At 40.5% G+C, this 24,625-nt stretch overlaps 1 protein-coding gene across 3 annotated transcripts in view; it reads right to left on the bottom strand.

Moving 5' to 3' along the window:
• Nucleotides 1–24,625, bottom strand: part of LOC132825844 (rab GTPase-activating protein 1) — a 182,319-nt gene that overhangs the window by 86,277 nt on the left and 71,417 nt on the right. For all 3 annotated transcript variants that reach the window (XM_060841384.1, XM_060841386.1, XM_060841385.1), the window contains 4 exons: nt 24,365–24,467; nt 14,416–14,585; nt 13,429–13,603; nt 10,823–10,916 (listed from right to left, as the gene is read on the bottom strand). In XM_060841384.1, coding sequence (XP_060697367.1) covers nt 10,823–10,916; nt 13,429–13,603; nt 14,416–14,585; nt 24,365–24,467 — 542 coding nt within the window. The remainder of the gene's footprint in view (nt 1–10,822; nt 10,917–13,428; nt 13,604–14,415; nt 14,586–24,364; nt 24,468–24,625) is intronic.

The following is a 24,625-nucleotide window of genomic DNA, read 5'->3' as shown; positions in this document are numbered from 1 at the left end:
ACATTAAACAAAATATTACTTTATTAGGAAATTCAAAATATCAGTGAGGAATAAAAAGAACCGTCAAATATTACTGCTACACCAGTTTAAGTGACATTTTGCTGAAATTTAGAACCATGCACTGTATTTGCTACATTCAGCTTGTCATCTACATCATTAAAATTCCATTAATGTTCTGTAATAGGTAGCAATGCCTAGTTACAGTATCAAATCTGTAGGATCATATTTAAGCTACACACTGCCTTTTCTGCTTCAGTTATGTCAATTTATTCCATCAACGTTCTTAATCACGTTCCTAATGATTCAATGACCAGTTTTTGTGATGTTGGTTAAAGGTTAGACATAGATATGGAAACCATGTACAATTTCTCTGCTGTCCTTGAGAATGGTGAAATGGGATCTTTCACTTCCATCTAAACAGAGAGATTGGGCATTACTTTAATGTGGCACTGGAAAGATGGCTCCTTAAACTCCATCAATATCGCACTCAAGTGTCAGTCTGGACGTGCTAAGCTGTGCAGTGATTTATGATTCAGAGCTAAGAATCATACATCACTAATTCAGAGCCGGTGTAACAAAGGGGAAAAAATGCTGTTTCTGAGCTCAAGGTTTCATGATGTTGCTGTAAATATTGTTATAGTTCTCATTATATTAAATAGATCAACTCCTGATTGATAGTAAAAATGTTATAAAAGCAAAAATGTGGGAAGTGAACAGAAGAAAGTATTTTGCATGCCTGCACAGAGTCACTACACTTTTTGAAATCCCAATGACAATACGATACTGGAAGGTTATTTAAAGGAGAACTGGGGGAACAGAATCTGACAAGTTACATAAGAACAGATGAACAAAAGCTTGGTCAAAGTAATATGCCTTAAGATGTATAAGGGAAGAAAAAGAGGCAGAGTGTCAAAGTGGATTAGGGAAGAAGTCTTTTGAGCTTGGAGTTGTTAAGTACAGCCACTCGCGGAGGAGCCATTGAAGGGGCCTCAAGCAGCCAGAATTAGATGACTGCAGATATTTCAGAGGGTTGCAGGGCTAGAAGAGATTAGACCTAAGGATGTAGAGAGATGAGATCTACAAAGCATTTGTAGATAAAAAATGAGGATGTAAAATCAAGACGATGCTTAGTTGAAATCCACAGTAAGTCATCATAGCACAGGGAAATGACGACTTGGAGAGAGTTAGGACAGTCTAAGGGGAGATAGTGGAGTAGGGGTACTGTCATTGGATTAATAATCAAGAGCTCCAGGCTATTATTCTGGAGACAGGGTTTTGAACTCTGGCAGATGGTGACATTGAATTTAAAACTTTTTGAATTAAATGCTCATTTAATGCTGATTACCTCACAAATTCTTCAGGTCCAGTAATGCCAAGGGAAGGAAATCTGTTGCTTCTCCCCAATCTGACTTACATGTGACAGCAATATGGTTAACTCTCAACTTAAATGGTCTAGCTAGCCACTTCGTTACATTGAACAGCTACAAATTCCAAAGAGAAAACAATCCACACACACCAACCTGGTGGCGACTTAGGCACTGTAAACCAAAAGAGCAAATCCACCACTGTCAATACTTACTAACATCCGGAGCTAACGCTAAAATTGGGAGAGCTGTGTAACAGAATAGTCAAGTAACAGCATGACACAGTCATAACCTTACCATGTCCCAGATATACCATCTTCATCCCCATGCCTGGATCTGTCCAGCCAATGGGACCAGAGATGGCATCACAGCATACAATAAGAGAACTGCTATGGGAGTCCTCAATGCTGACTACAGACTCCATGGAGAACCATGGCATCAGGTGAAACATGGACTAGGGAACCTACTGTGATCACCATCTACTGACCTCTTGCCTCACTCTCAGCTGATTAATCAGTACTCTACACATTCAATACTACTTGGAGGAAGCACTGAGGGAAGCAACGGCACAGAATGAGTAGAATAGAATCCCTAAAGTGTGGAAACAGGCCATTAGGTCCAACAAGTCCACACCGCCCCTCCCAACAATAACCACCCAGACCCATTACTCTATGCTTAACCTGACTAATGTACCTAACCTACATATCCCTGAATACTATGGACAACTTAGCATGGTTAAATCACCAGGCCTGCACATCTTTGGATTGTGGGAAGAAACTAAACCACCCAGAGGAAACCCACGCAGGCATGGGGAGAACGTTCAAATTCCAGACAGTCGCCCGAAGCAGGAACTGGACCCGGGTCCCTGGTGCTGTGAGGTAGCAGAGCTAACCACTAAGCTACCGTGCTGCCCTATTCTATACAGGTGCTTCAATGTCAATCACTAAGAGTGGCTAGGTAACACCACTACTAACCAAGGCCTAAAAGACCTGGACTGCTAGTCTTGGTTGATGGGGTATGGTGAAGGAACCAGTAAGAGGGAATTTAATTAAATCATCCTCAAAAATCTGTCTCTATTACATTTACAGCATAATCATTGTGGAGAAAGTGTCCCCCTTTATATTGAAGAGACACTTCATTGCCTTGAACAGCACTGTGCTAAATAAGACAGACTTCAAAATAGATCTAGCAACTCAAAATTGGATGTCCACTAGGCGCTGCGGATTATCAACCGATCTAGCCAACCACAGTCCGCTATCCAGCCAACCACATAGCACTCTACCTTTACTATTAACCCTGGTTTAATGAAGAGTGCAGGAGAGCAAGCCAGGAACAGCAGCAGGCATACCTAAAACTGACACATGAACCACACCAAGTAATGACACAGGACTGCTTACATGCTAAGGAGTCAAAACAGCATGCAACAGATAGGATGAAACGATCCCACAGCTAATAGATCCAAGCTACACCCTGCAGTCCTGCCACAGATATGAATGTAGACAATTAGACAATGAAAAGCTGGTAGATGCTACAAATATTCTCATCTTCAACTACAGGTAAGTCCAGCACACCAGTGTAAAAGAAAGACTGAAGCATTTGCAAAAGTTATGAATAGGCCTCAACATTCTGGCAATAAGCTTGAAGATTTATATTCTGGAACCTAGCAAGCTCTTTCAGTACAACTATAACACTGGCATCTACCCAAGAATGTGAAAAATTGTCCAGGCAGGTCATGTCCATAGAAAAGCAAGACAAATCCAACCTAGACAATTACAATCCTAATAGTACACTCTCAATTATCAAAGCAATGAAAGGAGTTGGTTGACAGGCAGTGCTCACCAAGAAATAAGCTACTTGGCTTGGGTATAGCTCCTAACTGCATTACAGCCTTGGTCCAAACATGGGAAAGTGGCAACAGCATGTACCATCTGATGCACTGCAGAAATGCACTTAGATTCTTTGAATGACACCTCCCAAACCTGTGACGTCTACCACCTAGAAGAATAAGGATAGCAGATGTAAAGGAGTGACACCATCTGTTGGTTCCACTCTAAGTAACACGCCATTCTAACTTGGAATTCTGTTGTTCTCTTTGACTGTCTCTTGGTGAAAATCCCAAACTCCCTTCCTCACAGCACTGTTGGTGTCGCTACAACCCAGTTGGATTAGATTACTTACAGCGTGGAAACAGGCCCTTTGGCCCAAGTCCACACCGACCCACCGAAGCCCAACCCGCCCAGACACATTCCCCTACATTTACCAATTCACCTAACGCTACGGGCAATTTAGCATGGCCAATTCACCTAACCTGCACATATTTTTTGGATTGTGGGAGGAAACCGGAGTACCCGGAGGAAACCCACACAGACATAGGGAGAATGTGCAGACACAGAGTCGCCTGAGGCGGGAATTGAACCCGCGTCTCTGGTGCTGTGAGGCAATAGTGCTAACCAACGTGTTACTGTGCTGCCCCAGTACAGTATTTCACTATAATTAGATTCAAGGAGGTAAATGAAGAAATGGTAAGCAGGTTTTAGACATTCATGGATCATGGTTGATCATCCAACTCTGTACCCTATTCTTGCTTTCACCTAGTACCCTTAAATCCCTTTCGCTCCCAAAATTATATCTAACAGGAAGGCATACTATGGGTCAATGGAAAGATTGTTGGTAGTATGGATGTGCAGAGGAATCTTGGCGTCCATGTACACAGATTCCTGAAATTTGCCACCCAGGTGGATAGTGCTGTTAAGAAGGCATACGGTGTGTTAGGTTTCATTGGTAGAGGGCTCGAGTTCCAGAGCCGCAATATCATGCTGCAACCAAACAAAACGCTAGTGCGGTCGCACTTGGAATATTGCATAGAGTTCTGGTCGCCATATTTAGGGGAGGATGTGGGAGCATTGGGAAAAGATGCAGAGGAGATTTACTGGGCTGTTGCCTGGTCTGGAGGGAAGGTCTTATGAGGAAAGGCTGAGAGACTTGGTCTGTTCTTATTGGAAAGAAGAAGGTTAAGAGGGGATTTGATAGAGACATAAAAGATGATCAGAGGATTAGATAGGGTAGACAGTGAAAGTCTTTTTCCGAGAATGATGACGTCAGCTTGTACGAGGAAACATAACTACAAATTGAGGGGTGATGGATTTAAGACAGATGTAAGAGGCAGATTCTTTACTCAAGAGTGGTAAGGCGTGGAATGCCCTACCTGCCAATGTAGTTAACTCAGCCACTTTAGGGAGATTTAAACAATCCTTGGATAAACACATGGATGGATGATGAGTTGATGTAGGGGGAATGAGCCGAGAATAGTTCATAGTTTGGCGCAACATTGGAGGGCTGAAGGGCCTCTTCTGCACTGTATTGTTCAATGTTCTTACTCCTTCTCAAAAACATTCAACATTTTGGCTTCAATGTTTTCTGTGGCAGATAATACCACACTCTCCATTCTCTGGGTAAGAAATATTTCATCTCAGTCTTAAATGGCTTAAGACTGTGACCCTATGTCTGGACTCTTCCATCATCAGGAACATCCTTCCTGTGTTTACTGTCTAGTCCTGTTAGAATATTGTAGGTTTCAATGAGATAACTCCCCCCATTCTTCTAAACTCCACTGAACATAGTTCTAACTGATGCAGTTTCTCTTATGACAGCCCTTCCATTGCAGGAATCAACATGGTCAACCTTCATTGCAGTCCCTCAATAGCCAAAACATCCTTCCTCAGGTGAGATGACCAAAGTGTACAAAATGCTCTGGTCTCATCAAGGCTTGCAAAATTACAGCAACATTCCTGCTCCTGCACTCAAATCCTCTCGTAATGCCAAAATACAACTTGCCTACTTTGCCACCTGCTGCATCTACATGTTTACTTTCAACAATTCGTGTACAACACCCAAGTTTTGTTGCACTACCAGTTTTCCCAATCTATCACTATTCAGATAATAATCTGCTTTCCTGTTTTTGCTACCAAAGTGAATAACCACACATACCCCCATTCTAATTCATGTGTTATGCATTTGCCCATTTGCTCAACTTGTCCAAGTTATACTGAAGCATCTCTGCATCCACCTCACCCTTCCCACCCAGCTCACCACCCCTTCTTGAGGATAATTAAGGATGTGTAATGAAGGCTGCCCCAGTCAACAACAACCAAGTTGCATGAACAAATAAAATAAACCATAGTTCAGATTTCAACATCCACAGTTCTTTGCTTTAAAATAAACCATGGGCAGAGTTTTAAATAATCTCAAGTTTACGGAGCATTTCAGAGACTGGCTAGGACTGCACTAGAATAATGAAATCTAGAACTAAATGAAGATTTATAAGCAGGTGAGCGGCACTGGTGAACAAAAATGCCAAGCAGCAACATGAAAAGATCTGAAACAGGAAAATATCAAGGATCTATCTTTGGATTGCAGAGGTAGTGGTGCTGCATTGGTAAGCAAAGCTGTGGTTGGTTATTATTTCACTACAATTAGATCGATGAGAATGCAACTAGGCTAATACAGCCAAAACTAGTTGGGCACAGAGGAGAGGCACTGAAAGGACTGATGTGGTCTCATCACAACAGTCTCTGCTCTTTAACTTTCTAAATGTAGTAGTGATGAATAAGATATGCTATTTAATTTTTGAATTTTACGCAAGACTATTCTTTGACAGTATGCAACTAGCGATTGGCAATCAATGCTGACCCAGTCAGCAACTCCCACACTGCATGATTGAATAAAAACACTTTTCTTTTGTTTGCAACGCATTCACAGCATCTCAAGGAATGATAAAAATCACAGGTAAAGATCTTTCAAAATCAAACCTCCCAAAAATAATCCAAAACAATGACAATCATCTCATATGCAGAAGATCCTGGCTCTCTGGGATCGAATACTATCAGCAAAGTGCGTCACGTGGAACTACTGCATTCCCAATGGATTTCCTGCATGGCTATCATCTTATATAGATGGAAGGATGCTAACACACTCACAGGAAGTCTCAACCTTACACAGCAATACAGATATTTACCAGGGTTTTTACATTTTCAATTTAAAATAGATGCAAATGAAGTCCTTATTTACAGCATGCTAATTAGTGACTTAATACATGAAGGCCATAATTCTTCATTCCTTTTCTTCCTTCCCACTTTCCAAGAATAATTTGTCATATGAAACAAATTGAAGTTAGCAACAGAATGGCTAAGGAAAACAAAGTATTGCAGTATTATGATTAATTACAGATGATGATTGTATTACCTCAAATGTAGCCATTGTCTTACCTACGTATAATTATTTTCACATAAAAAATGTTATGAACTCAAGCTCAATTCAGAACTGAAAAACTTTCTGAAAGCCAGTAACTGGAAACATCTTTCAAAACTTTAGGCAAATATTGAGAAATATTACATCCAATAAATATAAATCTAGGTCTACTTCCACTAAAGCAGACACAATTAGGCCAAGACTTTAAGTTATAAAGGATTCTAATGCAGCAGTCATGGAAAATTAACTTTTTTTGGGAGTCAGTATCTTGGGGCAATAAAGACAGTCTGTAATTATTCAAGGTGATAGCTTTATTGAAAACCTTTTAGCTAGTCTTTTGATAACATTAAAAGCATAGTCAATTAAAGTTATAATTTGACAGCTGATGATCAATTAGCACTTTGTCCAAAGAAAAATCCTGCCAATTGACTTTAACAGAAATCATTGTGAAATCATAGCTAACATACCTGTACTAATTTTGTTTAAATCTCCTGTCAACTCTGCTGTGCTGGGTTTACCATTTAGAATTAACATTAACTCGCAGCCTAAGAATGTACAAGAGGCCAAATTTGAAGGAACTGAAGAGTTTTGTAAAAACTTGTGGGACGTGGGCATCACTAGCCAGCCAACATTTATTACCCATCCTTAGTTGCCCTTGAGAAGATGGTAATGAGCTGCGTTCTTGAACAAATGCAGTCCATGTGTTGTAGGTTGATCTATAAATGCCCTTAGGGAGGAAATCCCAGGATTTTGACCCAGTAACAATGAAGGAACGATGATATATGCCCGAGTCAGGATGGTGAATGGCTCGAAGGGAGATACGTACAAGTTCCGAATATCTGTTGCCCTTATCCTTCCAGATGGAACTGGGTATGGGTTTGAAAGGTGCTCCGGATCTTTAATGAATTTCTGCAGTGCATCTTGTAAATTGTACACAAGCTTGTGGATTTAGTGCCAGTCAAATGGGTTGCTTTCTCCTGGATTGTCTCAAGCTGGAGTGCTGTTAGAGCAGCACCCATCCAGCCCAGTGAGGTGTATCCCATCACATTCCTGACTTGTGCTTTGCAGATAGTGGATAGACTTTGGGTAGTTAGTAGGCAGTTATTTGTCCCAGTATTCCTAGCCTCTAACCTATGTTTATGTGGAGAGTCCAGTTGAATTTCTAGTCAATGGTAATCCCAAAAATGTTGAGAATAGGGGATTCAGAGATGCTAACACCACTGAATGTCATGGGGTGGTGGTTAGATTGTCTCTTATTAGAGATAGTAACTCCCCGGCATTTGTGTGGCATGAAATGTTATTTGCCACTTGTCAGCCCGAGCCTAGACACTGTCTAGATCTTGTTGTATTCGAACATGGGATGCTTCAGTATCTGAGGAGTTACAAACTCTGAACATGGTGCAGTCATCGGCAAACATCCTCACTACTGACCTTATGTGGAAAGAAAGGCATTGATGAAGCAGCTGAAGACACCACCCTGAGGAACTCCTGCAGGCATGTCCTGCAGCTGAGGTGACTGACCTCCAACAACCACAATCATCTTCCTATGTCCCAGGTATGACCCCGGGCATGGAGTTTGCCCCGACGCCCAATGATCCCAGTTTCGCAAGGGCTCCTTGATGCTACACTGTCAATGTGGCCTTGATGTTCAAGGGTTGTCACACTCATCTCACTTCTGGAATTGAGCTGTTTTGCCCAAGTTTGAGCTCAGACTTTAATGAAGTTGGGAGCCGAGTGACCCTGGAAGAATCCTAACTGTGCATTACTAAACAGATTATTGCTGTGGAAATGCTGCTTGATAGCACTGTTGATAACACCTTCCATCACTTTACTGATGAGAGTAAATTGATAAGGCAATAATTGACCAGGTTGGATTTGTCCTGTCTTTTTCGTACAGGAAAGACTTGGGCAATTTCCACATTGTCAGATAGATACCAGTGTTGTAACTTTAATCAAAGAGCTTGGCCTGGGGAGCAGCAAGTTCTGGAACAGAAATGGCATCAGGGTCTATGGTCTTTGAAGCACTGAAAGTCTTCAATTGTTCCTTGGCATCACGTGAAGTGAATCTATTTGGCTGAAGACTAGTATCTGTAATGCTAGGTACCCCTGAAGAGGCCATGATGAATCACCACTTGGTACTTCTAGCTGAAGGTTGCTGCAAATGCTTCAGTCTTGTCTTTAAATATGGGATTTGAGGAAGAGATTACTGGTACAGAAAGAGATGGCACCACTGAGTGATTTAAGCTAAAAGGAAAAATTTTAAATGGGGATATGCAAGACAACATATCTCAATAAGGACTTGCATGATGTACTGTATGAGATCGTGGTGAGAACAGATTACTAACAAGAGATTTGGCTGTACGTGAACTTTACAACCTGTAAAACCATTGAGTCAGGATGTCAAAGTTGCAGCATTACATGGACTAATGCTACATGTGTGAACGAGGTACAAGGTTAAATCGATATCCTGTTTGACTGAAAACCAAGTAATGAATTAGGTCTCATTCTTTCCAATGTTTAGATGGAGAAAATTATGGTTCTTATAAACTAGTTGTTGGGTGAGTATCTGACAGCAGAGGCAGTAAAGAACAAGAAAGAGGTTAAAAGTGGTCAACAGCACACTCGCAGAAGCTGGATTCAAAAACATGGATGATGCTCTCATACAGCAGTATGTTGCCAAGGAAGGGAGGGACACACGATTAGATCCATGGGGAACCTAAATGAACTGAAGTATTATTGAACAAGGTAAGTGAATTGCCAGTGTTTGTGGTGATCCTACTATAGCTACATACCTCAAGAGGAATCAAACATTTAAAACCAATGTCTATAGGTTAAGACATTAGATTGTTTCAAATGCTTAAGAAATTACATTATTCAATTGAACCAAGGTGGGTGAGTACCAATCTGTTGGGAGAATTGTCAAACTGAAAGCAATTACACATTAGTGCAATACGAGGCTATTTGAATGAGAGGATGAGAATTTCAAAACACTTTGTTGATCAGCCAGAGTCCAACAAAAATAGGGGGGATAATTTGAATAGGACTTAAGAGTGTGTTGGCAGAGCAGTTTGGAAGTGCTTATTTTATTGAAAAGTGGAAGATGGGAGATTGGGAAGAGTCTGGAGGTGACAATAAGTATGGATAAGGTTTCAGAAGATGTGCAGAGAAAGAAATTAGTATGAATGACATTACACAAAACAAGTAGTTTTTGTGTTGGAGAGAATAAGGTTGGAAACTCAGCCCAAAGTTAAATAGGATGCCAAGATTGCAAAACGTTTGGTTGAAGTTAGGACAGTATTAATGGAAGGGATAAAATGGAAAGTGATAGAACTGAGTTTGTGGCAGGATCTGAAGACATCAACTTTAATCTGGGTTCCAGACGTCTGACAATATCATGAAAATGTAGGGGAGCAGTGAAGTTAAATAGAACTGGATACTGTCAATGCACATAAAGAATCTGGCTTCATGCTTTCAGCTACTGTCAAATAGCTGAGAAATGAATGACAAGCAAAATTGGAACTAATTCAAGAAAGGGTCAAACTGAAGAGCAATGGCAATTACAAACATGTTCCCTTGCCCATGAATCAAATAGTTAGAGAATGCTGCAGAAACTCAGCAGGTCTGGAAGCATCTGCGAAAAGAAAAACAGAGTTAACCATTTTGAGTGTGGCATAAGTCTTCTTCAGAATTAAGTAAATACAACAGGCAAATTTGTTGTTGTTGTGTCGCCATAGTCTTACTAGACGATAGGGGCTGCTCTCTCATTAGAGAGAACCAACTGATGGTGATTTAACCGGAGGGCCACCTGTCCTTAGGTGAGGGAAAAGATTGAGAACATGTGTCCATCACGGTAACCTCAAACCAGTGATGGGAATTGAACCCACACTGTTGGCATCAAACTGCTCTGTAAACCAACAATCCAGCCAACTGAGCTAAACTGATTCCCAACAAGCCAATTAGATTGCTGAAAGGTCACCAATCTCATTTTAAGATAGATGGGTACATGCACAGGCTGCATGCACATATGGTGAGTGTAAATTCAGAAGTTTTGCCATGATCTTCAAAGTGATAATTTTGATTAATTTGTAAAGATGCAGAGATCAAAATGACAACAGAATTCTGCATTAGAGGACTCCAACTTTACAAATGATAGAACTATAATATACTGTTTCTCAGTCTCTCACAATAAGAAAACTATTTCTGCTACTCACCACTTAGACAACAGATCTCCCCATGTCTCTAGAATTTTTTCACCACATTCTTTGGAGACATCACCAGAACCACTCAGGAGAGGCTCATCATTATCTGAAAAGAGCAACAGATTTGACTGCAGATAAAACTTACTTTCACAGTCTACAAATATAAATGTCAAGAAGTGATCACACTCAACCATACAAATTTCTTACAGCAATCAACAGTGGCGATGCAGGAAGGATGTTTACCCTGGCTGGAGCATCCTAAACCAAGGGAGGCACCATCTCAGAATAAAGAGGTGATCATTTAGGAACAAGATAAGGAGATTTCTACAAGGCAGAGAATCTCTGGAATACCAGGCCTCAGAAGACTATAGAGGATCAGTAATCCAGTTGTAAAAGTAAAATCAAAGGATACAGGAATAATGATGAAAACGGTGTTGGAGTAGTGATCAGCTATGATGTAACAGAATAGCACAGCAAATTCGAAGGACTAATAGGTCCATCCCTATTCTGTATACTCTATGTTCATTCATACACTATGTGCCAATGTATTAATCAAATTTTGCTTTCCTGCTCAAATATTTTATTGTAGCATATTAAATATAACCATATTACATATAAACTATTGAACATCTCATTCGTAGTTTTAAGTTCCATCTGTTACAACTACTGCATGGTAAATCTAATATTTATTTTTCAAATCTACCTCAAAAGCACATAGAACAAAAGACCAAATGTAAGCCAAGTAAAATCATGATTTATCAAATCCTAGGGGATTGGCCCACAAATTGAGATAAGTGGAGCTCCAGAGTAGCAGAGTTGGAATTGAATACTTTTAATGTCTTGACAATGGAATCGTCAACGCTTTACCAATGCTGGCTTTTCACTTCACACCAAGGTTTTCCACTCATTAACCTCACATTCACACCAACTCACAGCCCTTAATTTGCTTATAGGTTTAGGCATACTTTCAGGTTTTATTGTCCCTTCATTGGGAGATCTTAAGGGCAAATGCTGTTTTGACCAGAGCTCCATGGTTTGTAATCTAGTGTGGCCTAATGCCACTCCAATTGCTGCACAGTCACAGAACTATTTTGCACAAGTTTAAACCAATCCAGAGCTATCAGTTTGGAACTTTGACTTACCTTGAGAATTACCTATTGGATTTACACTGGGAATCACAGACAATTTCAACATATCGGTGCTGAGCCCTCTAAGCCCTCTACTTTTTGTCATTTACATAAATGATTTGGAAGCGAGCATAAGAGGTACAGTTAGTAAGTTTGCAGATGACACCAAAACTGGAGGTGTAGTGGACAGCGAAGAGGGTTACCTCAGATTACAACAGCATCTGGACCAGATGGGCCAACGAGTTGAGAAGTGGCAGATGGAGTTTAATTCAGATAAATGCGAGGTGATGCATTTTGGGAAAGTAAATCTTAGCAGGACATATACACTAAATGGTAAGGTCCTAGGGAATGTTGCTGAACAAAGAAATCTTGGAGTGCAGGTTCATAGCTCCTTGAAAGTGGAGTCGCAGAAAGATGGGATAGTGAAGGTGGCGTTTGGTATGATTTCCTTTCCTGGTCAGAGTATTGAGTACAGGAGTTGGGAGATCATGTTGCGACTGTACAGGACATTGGTTAGGCCACTATTGGAATATTGTGTGCATTTCTGGTCTCCTTCCTATCGGAAAGATGTTGTGAAACTTGAAAGGGTTCAGAAAAGATTTACAAGGATGTTGCCAGGGTTGAGGATCTGTGCTACAGGGAAAGGCTGAACAAGCTGGGGCTGTTTCCCTTGGTGACTTTTAACTTTGTTCACCCCCATCCAACATTGACACCTCCACATCATGGGTACTTTTAAGGGAGTGAATGCTGTTTTGAACTGAGAGCTCACAAGCACCTACGTATAAGACTAGATAGCAGTCCCAGAATGTAATGGAAAATTGAAAATATGTAACATTTGGCTATGAAATGGATACTGGAGTTTGGGTTGCTCTTTTGACAACAATTCGAATTTAATCAGTTTAAATTATGCCCCAGCGCACTAAAACCCAATTGAGTTTAAATTTATTGTTTTGCCAACATTGAGCCAATGAGATGATCTGATGTTTTTGGAGGGGGGGGGGGGTTTAAAATGTGGGCATTTTGAAAACTGGATTTGGAGGCACATAATAATCAGTTAAGAGAAAGGAGGGCTTAGAATTGTGAATGGTTGTTTAATGTTTACTTTTAAAACTAAAAAATAAGTTGATGTCATTTTATTTAAATAGTGAAATTTGAGTTCTGTCACTCATGTCATAACAATATGCACATACAACCATTTAAATATACATCTGGTTCAGTCACACTTGCCCTATAATCAGCACCAAGGAGGATACAAATTTGATTTGGACCAGATGCAAGTAGAAGCTATACAATAAAACCTCTCTTTCAACCTTTATTAGTCACAAAATCTAATTCATGATGGATTCTTAAAAGTTGTCCTCAGAGATAACTAATGTTTAAACTGCCACAACTAAAACAAGGACGGCATTTCCTATAAAGCTAAAAATTATCCTTCAAATTAAAATCAGTTTAAAAACAAAAAGAGCCACTTCAATTCTGAACGGAACTCACCTTCTTCTTCATCGTCCTCAGGTGGTGATGGAATGATGGACCCCTGTGAGCCATAATGAGGTAAGCGCATGGTTGGGCTTGCTGTGGTTTTCCTTCGCTCACGCTCAGATTCGCTTTCCAAACTTGTAACCTCATACAGTGTATCACTGTTACTTTTTCTTTCTTTTCGTTCAATCTGTAAATTAATTATAGCAGTTCTAATTTACGAAGCACATGCCATGTACTGAAACAGAACCTTTTACACCTACACAGTGCACTTTTTTCAAATCTCATGTTAAAATATTCAATATTTCTGGATTTTAACTTGCAGTCAAGTGTATCAAAAATGTAAAACTCTTCCTATTGATCATTTAAGGGATGCTAGGTACGACATGGTGCACAATTCATACTTATATGAAGTTTTAACCATAGTGAAAAAGTTTCAACATCAACAGAAACATAAACAGACAACCTCAAATGCTGTTCTCAAGTCCTTGCGATTGACATAAGGCATCATATATATGCAAACATAATTTTTTTTAACAAATTGAAGGTAGCCACATCAAATATGACCATAGAGCTCAGGTTTCCTATAAAATGCATTTAAGACTGTACAATTCTGATGAAACTAAAGCATATTGAAGCACAGATTCAATCCCCGACTTTGTCGCACTCAATCTTTCAACCATTTTGCAGTATAAGGAAAGGTGGAGTAGAAGTTAGGCTTTACTTATAGGAAGGGAAGAGAATGTGATGCAATACATTTTCCAGCTATTTTGTATGTAAACTGGATTCAAACAGGACTGCAAATTTCCTGAAAAAAGTTAGCATTCTGACTGAAGTAGTAAATGGTCAAAGAGCAACTCAAAGAACAGGGCAAAGTTAGGAGGGAATGGCAGGTCTACTTTCATTTCCCAGTTACATTTATTCAGTGCTATATGGACCTAGTAAGTTCATTGACATCCATTTTATTAACATAAGAGGGGCTAACCAAATTATTTTTGTTACCTGTTTGAGCTTCAAATAGAATGTTTCTGTATAACTTCGCTTACTGAAGAGCCAAAACATCCTTTCACTCGGTGGGTATACCCTGACTTTGGTCTCCAGGAGAAAGCGGACTGGCTCTTGTACTTCAGTGACCACCAAGTCAACCGCTGTCGTCATATAAAGCAACTTGTCTGCGAAGAAGAGGTCAAGTGCTCTTTAGTAAACACAGCATTCTGCATTTTTGCCTTGGTGTACATGTTCCTAAGGAAATCTGCAAACTCATTTTATTTCAATAAATGTTGTTATTCCTCAGGATGATTTTTATACAGACTATATTGAAAAGCCAACAGGTTTGTATAGGTACATGGCACCAGAACTATACGTTTTGCATCTTTAATTTATGGAATGGAAGGGGATGGAAGAGGTTTGCAAGGCAATAGATGGAAGCAGCAGAAAGAACCTGGGTTTTTCAATAGAATAAGTTAGTATAATACTTTGAATCAATCATTCAACCTCAAAACAAGTCTTGTTGCATATGTTAACACTTAAAATTTGATCAGAAATAAAAATTGATCAAAACACATCTCTAATAATGCAACAAGTTACAATTTTAAATCAGTTCACACTAAAACAGTGATATCACCACAACAGACTGCAATCAGCATGTAAATTGAGTTTCCATTTTAAAAAGTGTTAACTTTATCACACTGCCTCAATTTTATCATATGTTGCCATTATAAGCCAACGTTCAGAAAATCAAGTGCCATCACTCACTGGAGTTTCACCAGAGGTCTCAAATCAATGCTGGAGTAGAAGAGGATTAGACAATTGGTCACCTTTGGGTCTTTCCTTTCATTAAACCCACATATACTGGCTTTCTTTTAGTCTATGTGCAAAGGCAGCAATATAGTCTATACATTGGGTTGTACAAGATTAGGCTAGGATTTTGAGAAGTTCAAAACTTGAGCTGGCAAAACTGCTGTTAACGCACCCTATTAGTGTTTTCAGAATAAATTCTATCAACAGAGATTTGTTATTGAAGCCTTTTCCTATTAAAATAGAAGACACTGGGAACAGCCTGGAATTTCGATGTTGTGGCCATTTCAGAGCCATGGATAGAGCAGGGACAGGAATGGTTGTTGCAGGTTCTGGGATTTAGATGTTTTAGTAGAAACAGAGAAGATGGTAAAAGGGAGGGAGGTGTGGCATTATTAGTCAAGGACAGTTTTATAGAGGCAGAAAGGATGTTTGAGGACTTGTCTACTGAGGTAGTATGGGCTGAGGTTAGACATAGGAAAGGAGAAGTCACCTGCTGGGAGTTTTCTATAGGCCTCCGAATAGTGCCAGAGATGTAGAGGAAAGGATAGCAAAGATAATTCTGGATAGGAGCAAGAGTAACAGGGTAGTTGCGATGGGGGACTTCAATTTTCCAAATCTTGACAGGAAATATACAGTTTGAGTACTTTAGGTGGGTCAGATTTTGTCCATTGTGTACAAGATGGTTTCCTGACAGTATGTAGACAAGCCAACAAGGAGCGAGGCCACATTAAATTTTGTTCTGGGTAATGAACCCAGCCAGGTGTTAGATTTGGAGGTAGGTGAGCACTTTGGCGATAGTGACCACAATTCGAGTATGTTAACTTTAGCTATGGAAAGGGATAGGTGTATACGGCAGGGCAAGAGTAATTGTTGGGAGAAAGGCAATTATGATATGATTAGGCAAGATTTAGCATGCACAGGATGGGAAAGGAAACTGCAGGGGATGGACACAATTGAAATTTAGAGCTTATTCAAGGAACAGCTACTGCCTGCCCTTGATAAGTATGTACCTGTCAGGAAGGGAGGAAGTGGTCGAGTGAGGGAGCCGTGGTTTTCTAAAGAACTTGAATCTCTTGTCAAAAGAAAGGCGGCGGCTAATGTTAGGATGAGACATGAAGGCTCAGTTAGGGCACTTGAGTATTACAGGTTAGCCAGGAAAGACTTAAAGACAGAACTAAGACGACCCAGTAGGGGACATGAGAAATTGTTGGCAGATAGGATCAAGAAAAACCTTAAAGCTTTCTGTAAGTATATCAGGAATAAAAGAATGACTAGAGTAAGCTTAGTTCCAATCAAGGATTGTAGTGAGAAGTTGTGCTAATGTCCAAGGAAATAGCAGAGGTGCTAAATAAATATTTTGTGTCAGTATTCACACTGGAAAAAAAATGTTGTTGAGGAGAAGACTGAGATACAGGCTACTAGACTAGACGGGATTAGATTAATAAAGAGGAGGTATGAGCAATTCTGGAAAGTGTGAAGGATGTTGCAGGTTACAGAGGGACATAGGTAAGCTGCAGAGTTGAGCTGAGAGGTGGCAAATGGAGGTTAAGGCAGAAAAGTGAGAGGTGATTCATTTTGGAAGGAGCAACACAAATAAAAAGTACTGGGCTAATGGTAAGGTTCTTGGTAGTGTAGATAAGCAGAGAGATCGCTGTGTCCATGCACATAGATCCCTGAACATTGCCACCCATGTGGAGGCATATGGTGAATTAGCTTTTATTGGTAGAGGGATTGAGTTTTGGAGCCATGAGGTCATGCTGCAGCTGTACAAAACTCTGGTGGAGCCACACTTGAGAGCATTGCATACAGTTCTGGTCACCACATTACAAGGAGGATGTGGAAGCTTTGCAAAGAGTTCAGAGGCGATTTACTAGGATGTTGCCTGATATGGAGGGAAGGTCGTCTGAGGAAAGGCTGAGGGACTTGAGGCTGTTTTTGTTAGAGAGAAGAAGGTTGAAAGGAAACTTAATTCGGACATAGAAGATAATCAGAGGGTTAGATAGGTTAGACAGTGAGAGCCTTTTTCCTCGGATAGTGATGGCTAGCACAAGGGGATATGGTTTTAAATTGAGGGATGATAAATATAGGACTGATATCAGACGTAGCTTCTTTACTCAATAGTAGGGGAGTGGAATGCACTGCCTGCAATAGTAGTAGACTCGCCGACCCGAAAGGGTTTAAATGGTCATTGGGTAAACGTATGGATGAAAATGGAATAGTATAGGAGAGACAGACTTCAAATTGGCTCCACAGGTGGGCACAACATCGAGAGGCGAAGGGCCTGTACTGTTCTGTAATGGTCTATGTTCTCCATTTCACAAGGCCATCAGAAATGTCAGATCACACATTATGAGCTGTCCCTCTATTTTTACATTAATGATCTCACTGGTCTTCCATAGTGCATTCTCTGTAAACTTGAACTTAATCTAAACTTTGCTGAATGCATTTAATGCACACAGAGTCTTGTTCAATTGCCCTTTTGCTTGATGTCTTTTATCTATCAGTGCCCAAATGCCAGCAACCAGCCCATATCCCTCCAAACCTTCCTATTCATGTATCCATCCAAATGCCTTTTTTTTGTAGATATTTTTATTGAAATTTAACATTTTTGCAAATTTACAAAAATAAACAAAACTCTCAAATACAAACATTGATGTACAATTAAATCATATATACAATAGTCATAATTTAACAAAGAAAAGAGAAAGAAAGAAAACAAAAAAAGAAAAAAAAGAAACGAAAAAAGAAAGGAACAAAAAACTCAACTTTCTACTAATCTAACCTATAACTAACCAGAGTGTATACCTAAGTCTCTTACATGCTCGGAATGTATAAACATCAAATATAATAAAACCCGTATTCGCGCAGGATTCCTCTCCCAAGGGGCCCCGGAGCAGCCCGGTCTGAAATCTTCACTAAATAAAAGCCCTTGTTAGGATAGCCGAAATATCTGCATTTATATAATTCAAAAAGGGCTGCCATATTTTATAAAATAATTCAGTCTTTCGGTGCACCATATTTGTGAGGAAGTCAAGGGGGATATATTCCATAATTAATCTGTGCCAATTTGAAAGTCCAGGGGGCCCTCAGCCACCCAGTTCACCAAAATATTTTTCCTTGCACAGAAAGAGAGAATAGAAAATAGTCTCTTCCCATGCATATCCAGAGATGAGAGGTTCGAAAAGCCCAAAAGGAGAGAAACAGGGTCCACCCTAATTTCCGTTCCTAAAATTTCTGTCAGGGTATTTGCCACTTTAGTCCAGTATCTGCGGATTTTCTGACAAGTCCACAGACAATGTACAAGAGTACCCACCTCTATTTTGCATTTGGGACACATTGGAGATGCTCCTGCCTTAAATTTTGCCAGTCGAGCCGGAGCTATATGGGCCCTATGAAGTATCTTTAGTTGGATAGCCTGAGTTCTGTTACAGATAGCAATTCTTCTAGCATTTTCCCAAATGTCATTCCACATATCCTCAGAGATTTCTAGCCCCAAGTCCTGCTCCCATGTTTTAAGCAGGTCATCCATATCTCCTGAGACTCCTTCATGTAGCAAATGGTATATAGTACTAACGGAGGATGCCCCCGCTGGTCGTAAGACATTACATTCTCTGTCTGATTTATAAAGACTATCTATTAATGTAGTCTTCCTCTGTATATAATCTCGAACTTGGAAGTATCGAAAGAGATCCCCATTAGGTATTCCGAATTTCAGACGCAGCTGCTCAAAGGACATCAGGATCCCATCTTTAAATAGGTCCCCTAAGCATGAGATGCCCCTGGATCTCCAGAGTTTAAAGGTGGCATCTGTAATCCCCGGTTGGAATCCCCATGCGCCTACTATTGGTGCATGGGGGGATGTTTTATGTGAGTTACCCTCATTTTGCCGCATTATATTCCAGGCCTTAATTGTGTTTAATATTATGGGATTTTTACAGTGGTCTGTAATGATTTTCCTCTTATCTGAAAATAAAAGGTTAATAAGTGGGTATTTTACTTGGGAGGCTTCGATATCCAGCCAAATTGATTGTGGATCAGATGAAACCCAATCAGCTATGTAACTTAGTAGGGAGCTTAACTGATATTTCCTAAAGTCTGGGAAGTCCAGTCCTCCCCTTGCCTGTGGAAGCTGTAGCTTCTTCAGCTTAATAAGGGGCCGTCTATGGTTCCAAATAAAGGAGCCCAACCAGCCATATAATTTACGTAGGGCTAGCCTTGGCAGCATCAGCGGGAGCATTCTCATAGGATATAAGAGACGGGGCAGAACATTCATTTTAATTAATGCTATTCTCCCTAGCCAGGAAGTCGGAAGGTCTCTCCATCGCTGGAGGTCCTGCCTTATCCTTTCCATTAATTGTACAAAATTAGCCCTATACAGCTGATCAAATACTGGCGTGATAAAAATACCTAAATATAAGAAGCCCTCCAGGGACCAACGGAAGGGAAAAGGGGATCCGTCCATTAAGTGGGGTATCATAGCCAGACCACCCATTGGCATGGCTTCCGATTTTGAAAAATTAATTTTATAGCCTGAGAATGCACTAAATGTATTAATAACTTGAATTAGACGAGGCACTGACATTAAAGGATTACTGAGGAATAAGAGAACGTCATCTGCATAGAGGGTAATTTTGTGTTTACCTGTACCAATCCTCGGGGCCGTTATATTAGGATCAGTCCGGATGGCTTCTGCTAATGGTTCGATTATCAGTGTAAACAACAATGATGAGAGAGGACATCCTTGACGGCAGCCCCTACCCACACTGAAGCCATCCGATCTTAACCCATTAGTAATAACAGCTGCTTTGGGGTCATTATACAATGTTGAAACCCATTTGGTAAACACCTGTCCAACGCCAAACCTTTCCAATGTGTAAAATAAATATGACCATTCAACCCTATCAAATGCCTTTTCCGCATCCAATGAAATTACTACTCCTGGTATCTTTCCCTGATGACAGGCTTGGATCATATTCAAGACCCTTCTGATATTATTGGATGATCTGCGGCCCTTAATAAATCCCGTCTGGTCCTCCTTTATAATATATGGCAGTACCCTTTCTAGTCTTAGTGCTAACATTTTTGAGAGAATTTTAAAGTCTACATTTAGTAAGGATATTGGTCTGTAAGATGCACAATCTTCTGGGTCTTTTCCTTTTTTGAGGATAAGAGAAATATTTGCTTCTTTCAGCGTGGGCGGGAGACAGACCTGACTATGCGCAAAATTATACATATCCATAAGTGGGTCAACCAATATTCCTGTAAATTCTTTATAGAATTCAGCTTGAAAACCATCCGGGCCCGGTGCTTTTCCGCTCTGAAGTTGCCTAATTGCCTCAAGTATTTCTTGGACTGTTAAAGGGGTATTTAGGGCCGACACCTGTTCCGGAGTCAGGCCCGGGAAGGTCAAATTTTTAAAAAATGACTGCATCCTCCTAATCCTATCTTCACAATCCTGCGATCTATATAGTTCAGAATAAAATTCTTTAAAGGTCGCATTGATCTTTTTATGATCATGAGTCAGGGTACCTGTACTTTCCTTGATGGTCGGAATAGTTTGAGGGGCTTTCTTTTTCTTTGCAAGAAATGCTAAGTATCTACCCGGTTTGTCGCCATATTCATATAATCTTTGTTTCGCAAATAATATTTCCCTTTTAGCCGTTTGAGTAAGCGCGGTGTTTAAAGCTGTCCTAAGAGCTGTAATCCTCTGCAATTTTGTGATAGAAGGTCTATCAGCGTATGCTGTTTCGGCTGCTTTTAGGCGAGCTTCGAGCAGACGCTGTTGCTCTCCCTTCATTTTCCTCTGGGTCGCTGAATAGGAGATGATCAAACCTCGTGCATAAGCTTTGATGGTCTCCCACATCATTGACGGATTGCTAGCCGTACCAGTATTAATTTCTAAAAAAGTTTTAAGTTCTTGGGAGAAGTACTTTAAAAATTTGCTATCTTTTATCAGGAAGGGGTCCATACGCCAATGCCGAGCGGATGTCCCATTGTTCTTTACCTTAGTTTCCATGTATACAGCGGCATGGTCAGAGATTGCTATAGTACCTATTTTACAGGTTGCTATAGAGTTTAGAAAAATCGATGGGGCAAAAAACATATCAATTCTTGTGTGACATTTATGTGGATTAGAGTAGAAAGAAAAATCTCTACCCTGTGGATGGAGACATCTCCATACATCTACCAATCCTAATTCTTTATTCAGATCCGCCAGTTGTCTAGATCTGGGAGATACTCCAGCGGCACTCTTGGGAATCCTGTCTATTTCCGGATCCATAATACAATTAAAGTCTCCCCCTATAATTGTATGACGGGCACCAAAGGCCATCAGTTTTGAAAAAGCTTCCGTTATGAATTTAAAGGGGTGTGCCGGGGGGCAGTATACATTTAAGATCCCATATTCCTCTCCATTTATGAGGGCTTTAATCAAAATATATCGTCCAGATTCGTCTTTTATCTGATTTAGAATTTTCAAAGGGAAGTTCTTCCGGACAAGGATAACGACTCCCCTGCTTTTTGAATTAAAAGAGGAAAAAAAGGCCTGATCAAATCCGCCCTGTCGTAATTTTAAGTGTTCTTTATCCGACAGGTGTGTCTCCTGTAGGAGAGCTATATCAACTCTCTCCTTCTTAAGATTTGATAATATTTTCTTCCTTTTAACTGGTGAATTACTCCCCCTGACATTCCAGGTGCACCACTTAACCGACTGTTCAGCCATAATCATCTGGACAGATCCGAGACCCCTCGGGAGGGGAAACCCTATCTAGAACATCCCGAGCATGGAGCATACAAGATTTACAAAAGTAAAGATTCTCTGATACACTCAAAACAATATAACAAAAAACTCTTTCTAAGTATAAAAAATATAAAACATTCCGAATTGGAGATTTTCTCCCTTGTTCCCAGGGAGCGTCACTTCCTCTCCCACAGTCCATCTTACCCTCTTCCAACCAGTGCCCCACCCTTGACCCAGGTGTTCCTCAATAAAATGAGGAGAATTCAAATATAATATAAAGCTAGAGTTAACAGTGAACACCCCACCCCCACCCACACCTAAATATATTTGGGAATATTAATACCATATATAACTATAAGATTACAATCTCAACACGTAATACTTAAATATAATACCACAAAATAACAGGGGAAAGAAAAACAACCCCGCTCCTAAAAACAGAAGTAAAATAGAATAAGGTAACCACCTCCCCCCATCAACATTAACCAAACGCCCCAACATATATATATATACATACACACATAGGGGGAAAGATAAGAAAAGATGAAGGGATGTAAACCAAAATAATGGGAAAGGCAGACCAGCGTCCACAATCTCTTACAGCTTATTTAAGAGAGTCCAAGAATTCCTTAGCCTTCTCCGGTGATCCGAAGTTATATATGGATCCTTCGTGGCTAAGGCGCAGCGTCGCTGGATATCGTAAGGAGTACTGGATATTTAAGTCCCTTAAACGCTTCTTCGCCTCATCGAATGCCTTCCTCTTTCGGACCAAAGCTGGGGAGAAGTCCTGAAACAGCATGATCCTGGATCCTTTGTGGGTCATAGCTTGGGGATCTTTTCCCAGATTTCTTGAGGCTTCCAGGAGCATCTGCCTCTCCCTATAGCTCTGCAGCTGGAACAGGACCGGGCGTGGGCGCTGGGTTGAGCCGGGCCCACGTACTGTGACCCGGTAGGCCCATTCTACCCTTACCTGGCCTGATCCAGCCTGCAGATTTAAAAGTTGTGGCAGCCAATGCTCTAAGAATGCTGTCAGCTGGCCTCCCTCTTCCTGCTCGGGAAGGCCCAACAACCAAATATTTTTTCTACGACATCGATTTTCGAGGTCATCAATGTGGTTTTCTAGGTTCTGGACTCGATTCTTGAGAAAACGGATGTGGTCGGCTGTTGATTTTATCCCAGTCTCTGAGGCTGCGGCCTTCGACTCCACCTCTCTGACTCGGCACTCCAATTCCTGAATGTCTCTGCCCTGCTTCTGCAGCTCGGCTGATAGTGCTTCTCTGCTCTGCCGAGACTCATCGATAAAAGCATCAATCTTCGCCTCCCACCTGACAAACATCTCCTCAAAGCTCATCTTCATTGGTAAATCTCCTGAAGTAGCTGAAGACACCTTTGTTGCAGCTGAAGAGGGAGAGGGTGGGGGAGGGGTCCCTGCTTTCTTAGAGCCGCCTGTTCCCTTCCCTTTACTCATTTTCCAGCTAGTATTAGACTATTTAAATGTACTAATAGGTAACTATTTAAGGTTAACAACTATTATAAATGGTTTAGTGAGTGTGGTGGGGGTGGATAGCCCACTTTTCCCAAGTTTTGGGTAGAGCACTGTGGACTCAGTCTTGCTGGGTCGCCGCCATCTTGGATCCCCCCAAATGCCTTTTAAATGTTGTAATTGTACCAGCCTCTACTATTTCCTCTAGCAGCTCATTCCATACACGTACCACCCTGTATAAAAAAAAGTTGCCCCGTAGGTCTCTTTTATATCTTTCCCCTCTCACCCGAAACCTATGTCCTCTAGTTCTAGACTCCCCAACCCCAGGGAAAAGACTTTGCCTATTTACCCTATCCATGCCCTTCATGATTTTGTAAACCTCTACAAAGTCACCCCTCAACCTCCGACAGTCCAGGGAAAACAGCCCCAGGCTATTCAGCCTCTCTCTATAGCTTAAAAATCCAACCCTGGTAACATCCTCGTAAATCTTTTCTGAACCCTTTCAAGTTTCACAACATCCTTCCAATAGGAGACCAGAATTGCACGATGTCAAATATTTTGCCTGATTACCCTTCTCTGAAGTTCTGTACCATGTTAATCCCTCAAAAACAAATGCTTATAAAGTGCAACATATTGTCACAAACATACATTTACATTATTCCCCCTTTCAAACTATAATGAAAACAAAAGTTGAACTCTGTGGTGACTAAGTTTCAACTTCTTTCAAACATTTTTGGATGCAAAACTAACTTTGAAACAATAATATAGCAAACAAGCAGGCAAAAACTAGTCTGCATTTCTGCAGGATCTGGAGTCCTAAATCTAGTAGCTTGGTCATGAAGATGTAAAAAGATGCAGGCATTCCAGAAGGCAGCACGTTTAACATTAACCTTTCACTTTGCATCTATAAGGCAAGACCATTTTATTACCTTTTGGTGTTTCTTCATTTACAGCTTGAAAGTGTGGTGTGTTGGGGTTCCAGCTTCCAGTAATTATGTAGGATTTACCATCTGAGCTTTTGCCCATGGATTCCTGCAAAACATTATATATAAAACAAAACAGGACTGGTCTTAATGCTTCTCTTATAAAATAAGTTAGGTATTTGTTAACAAGTATAATTTTGACTTGTTAATGAAACCATTATTCATATTATAAAAAGTCAATTTCAGCAGATAACAATTTGAACACAA

This window comes from Hemiscyllium ocellatum, chromosome 21 (genome assembly GCF_020745735.1).
Source record: "Hemiscyllium ocellatum isolate sHemOce1 chromosome 21, sHemOce1.pat.X.cur, whole genome shotgun sequence".
In the NCBI taxonomy this organism is placed as follows: Eukaryota; Metazoa; Chordata; class Chondrichthyes; order Orectolobiformes; family Hemiscylliidae; genus Hemiscyllium; species Hemiscyllium ocellatum.
The sequence above is the reverse complement of the archived record's forward strand: the minus strand, read 5'-3'. Positions and strand labels throughout refer to the sequence as shown.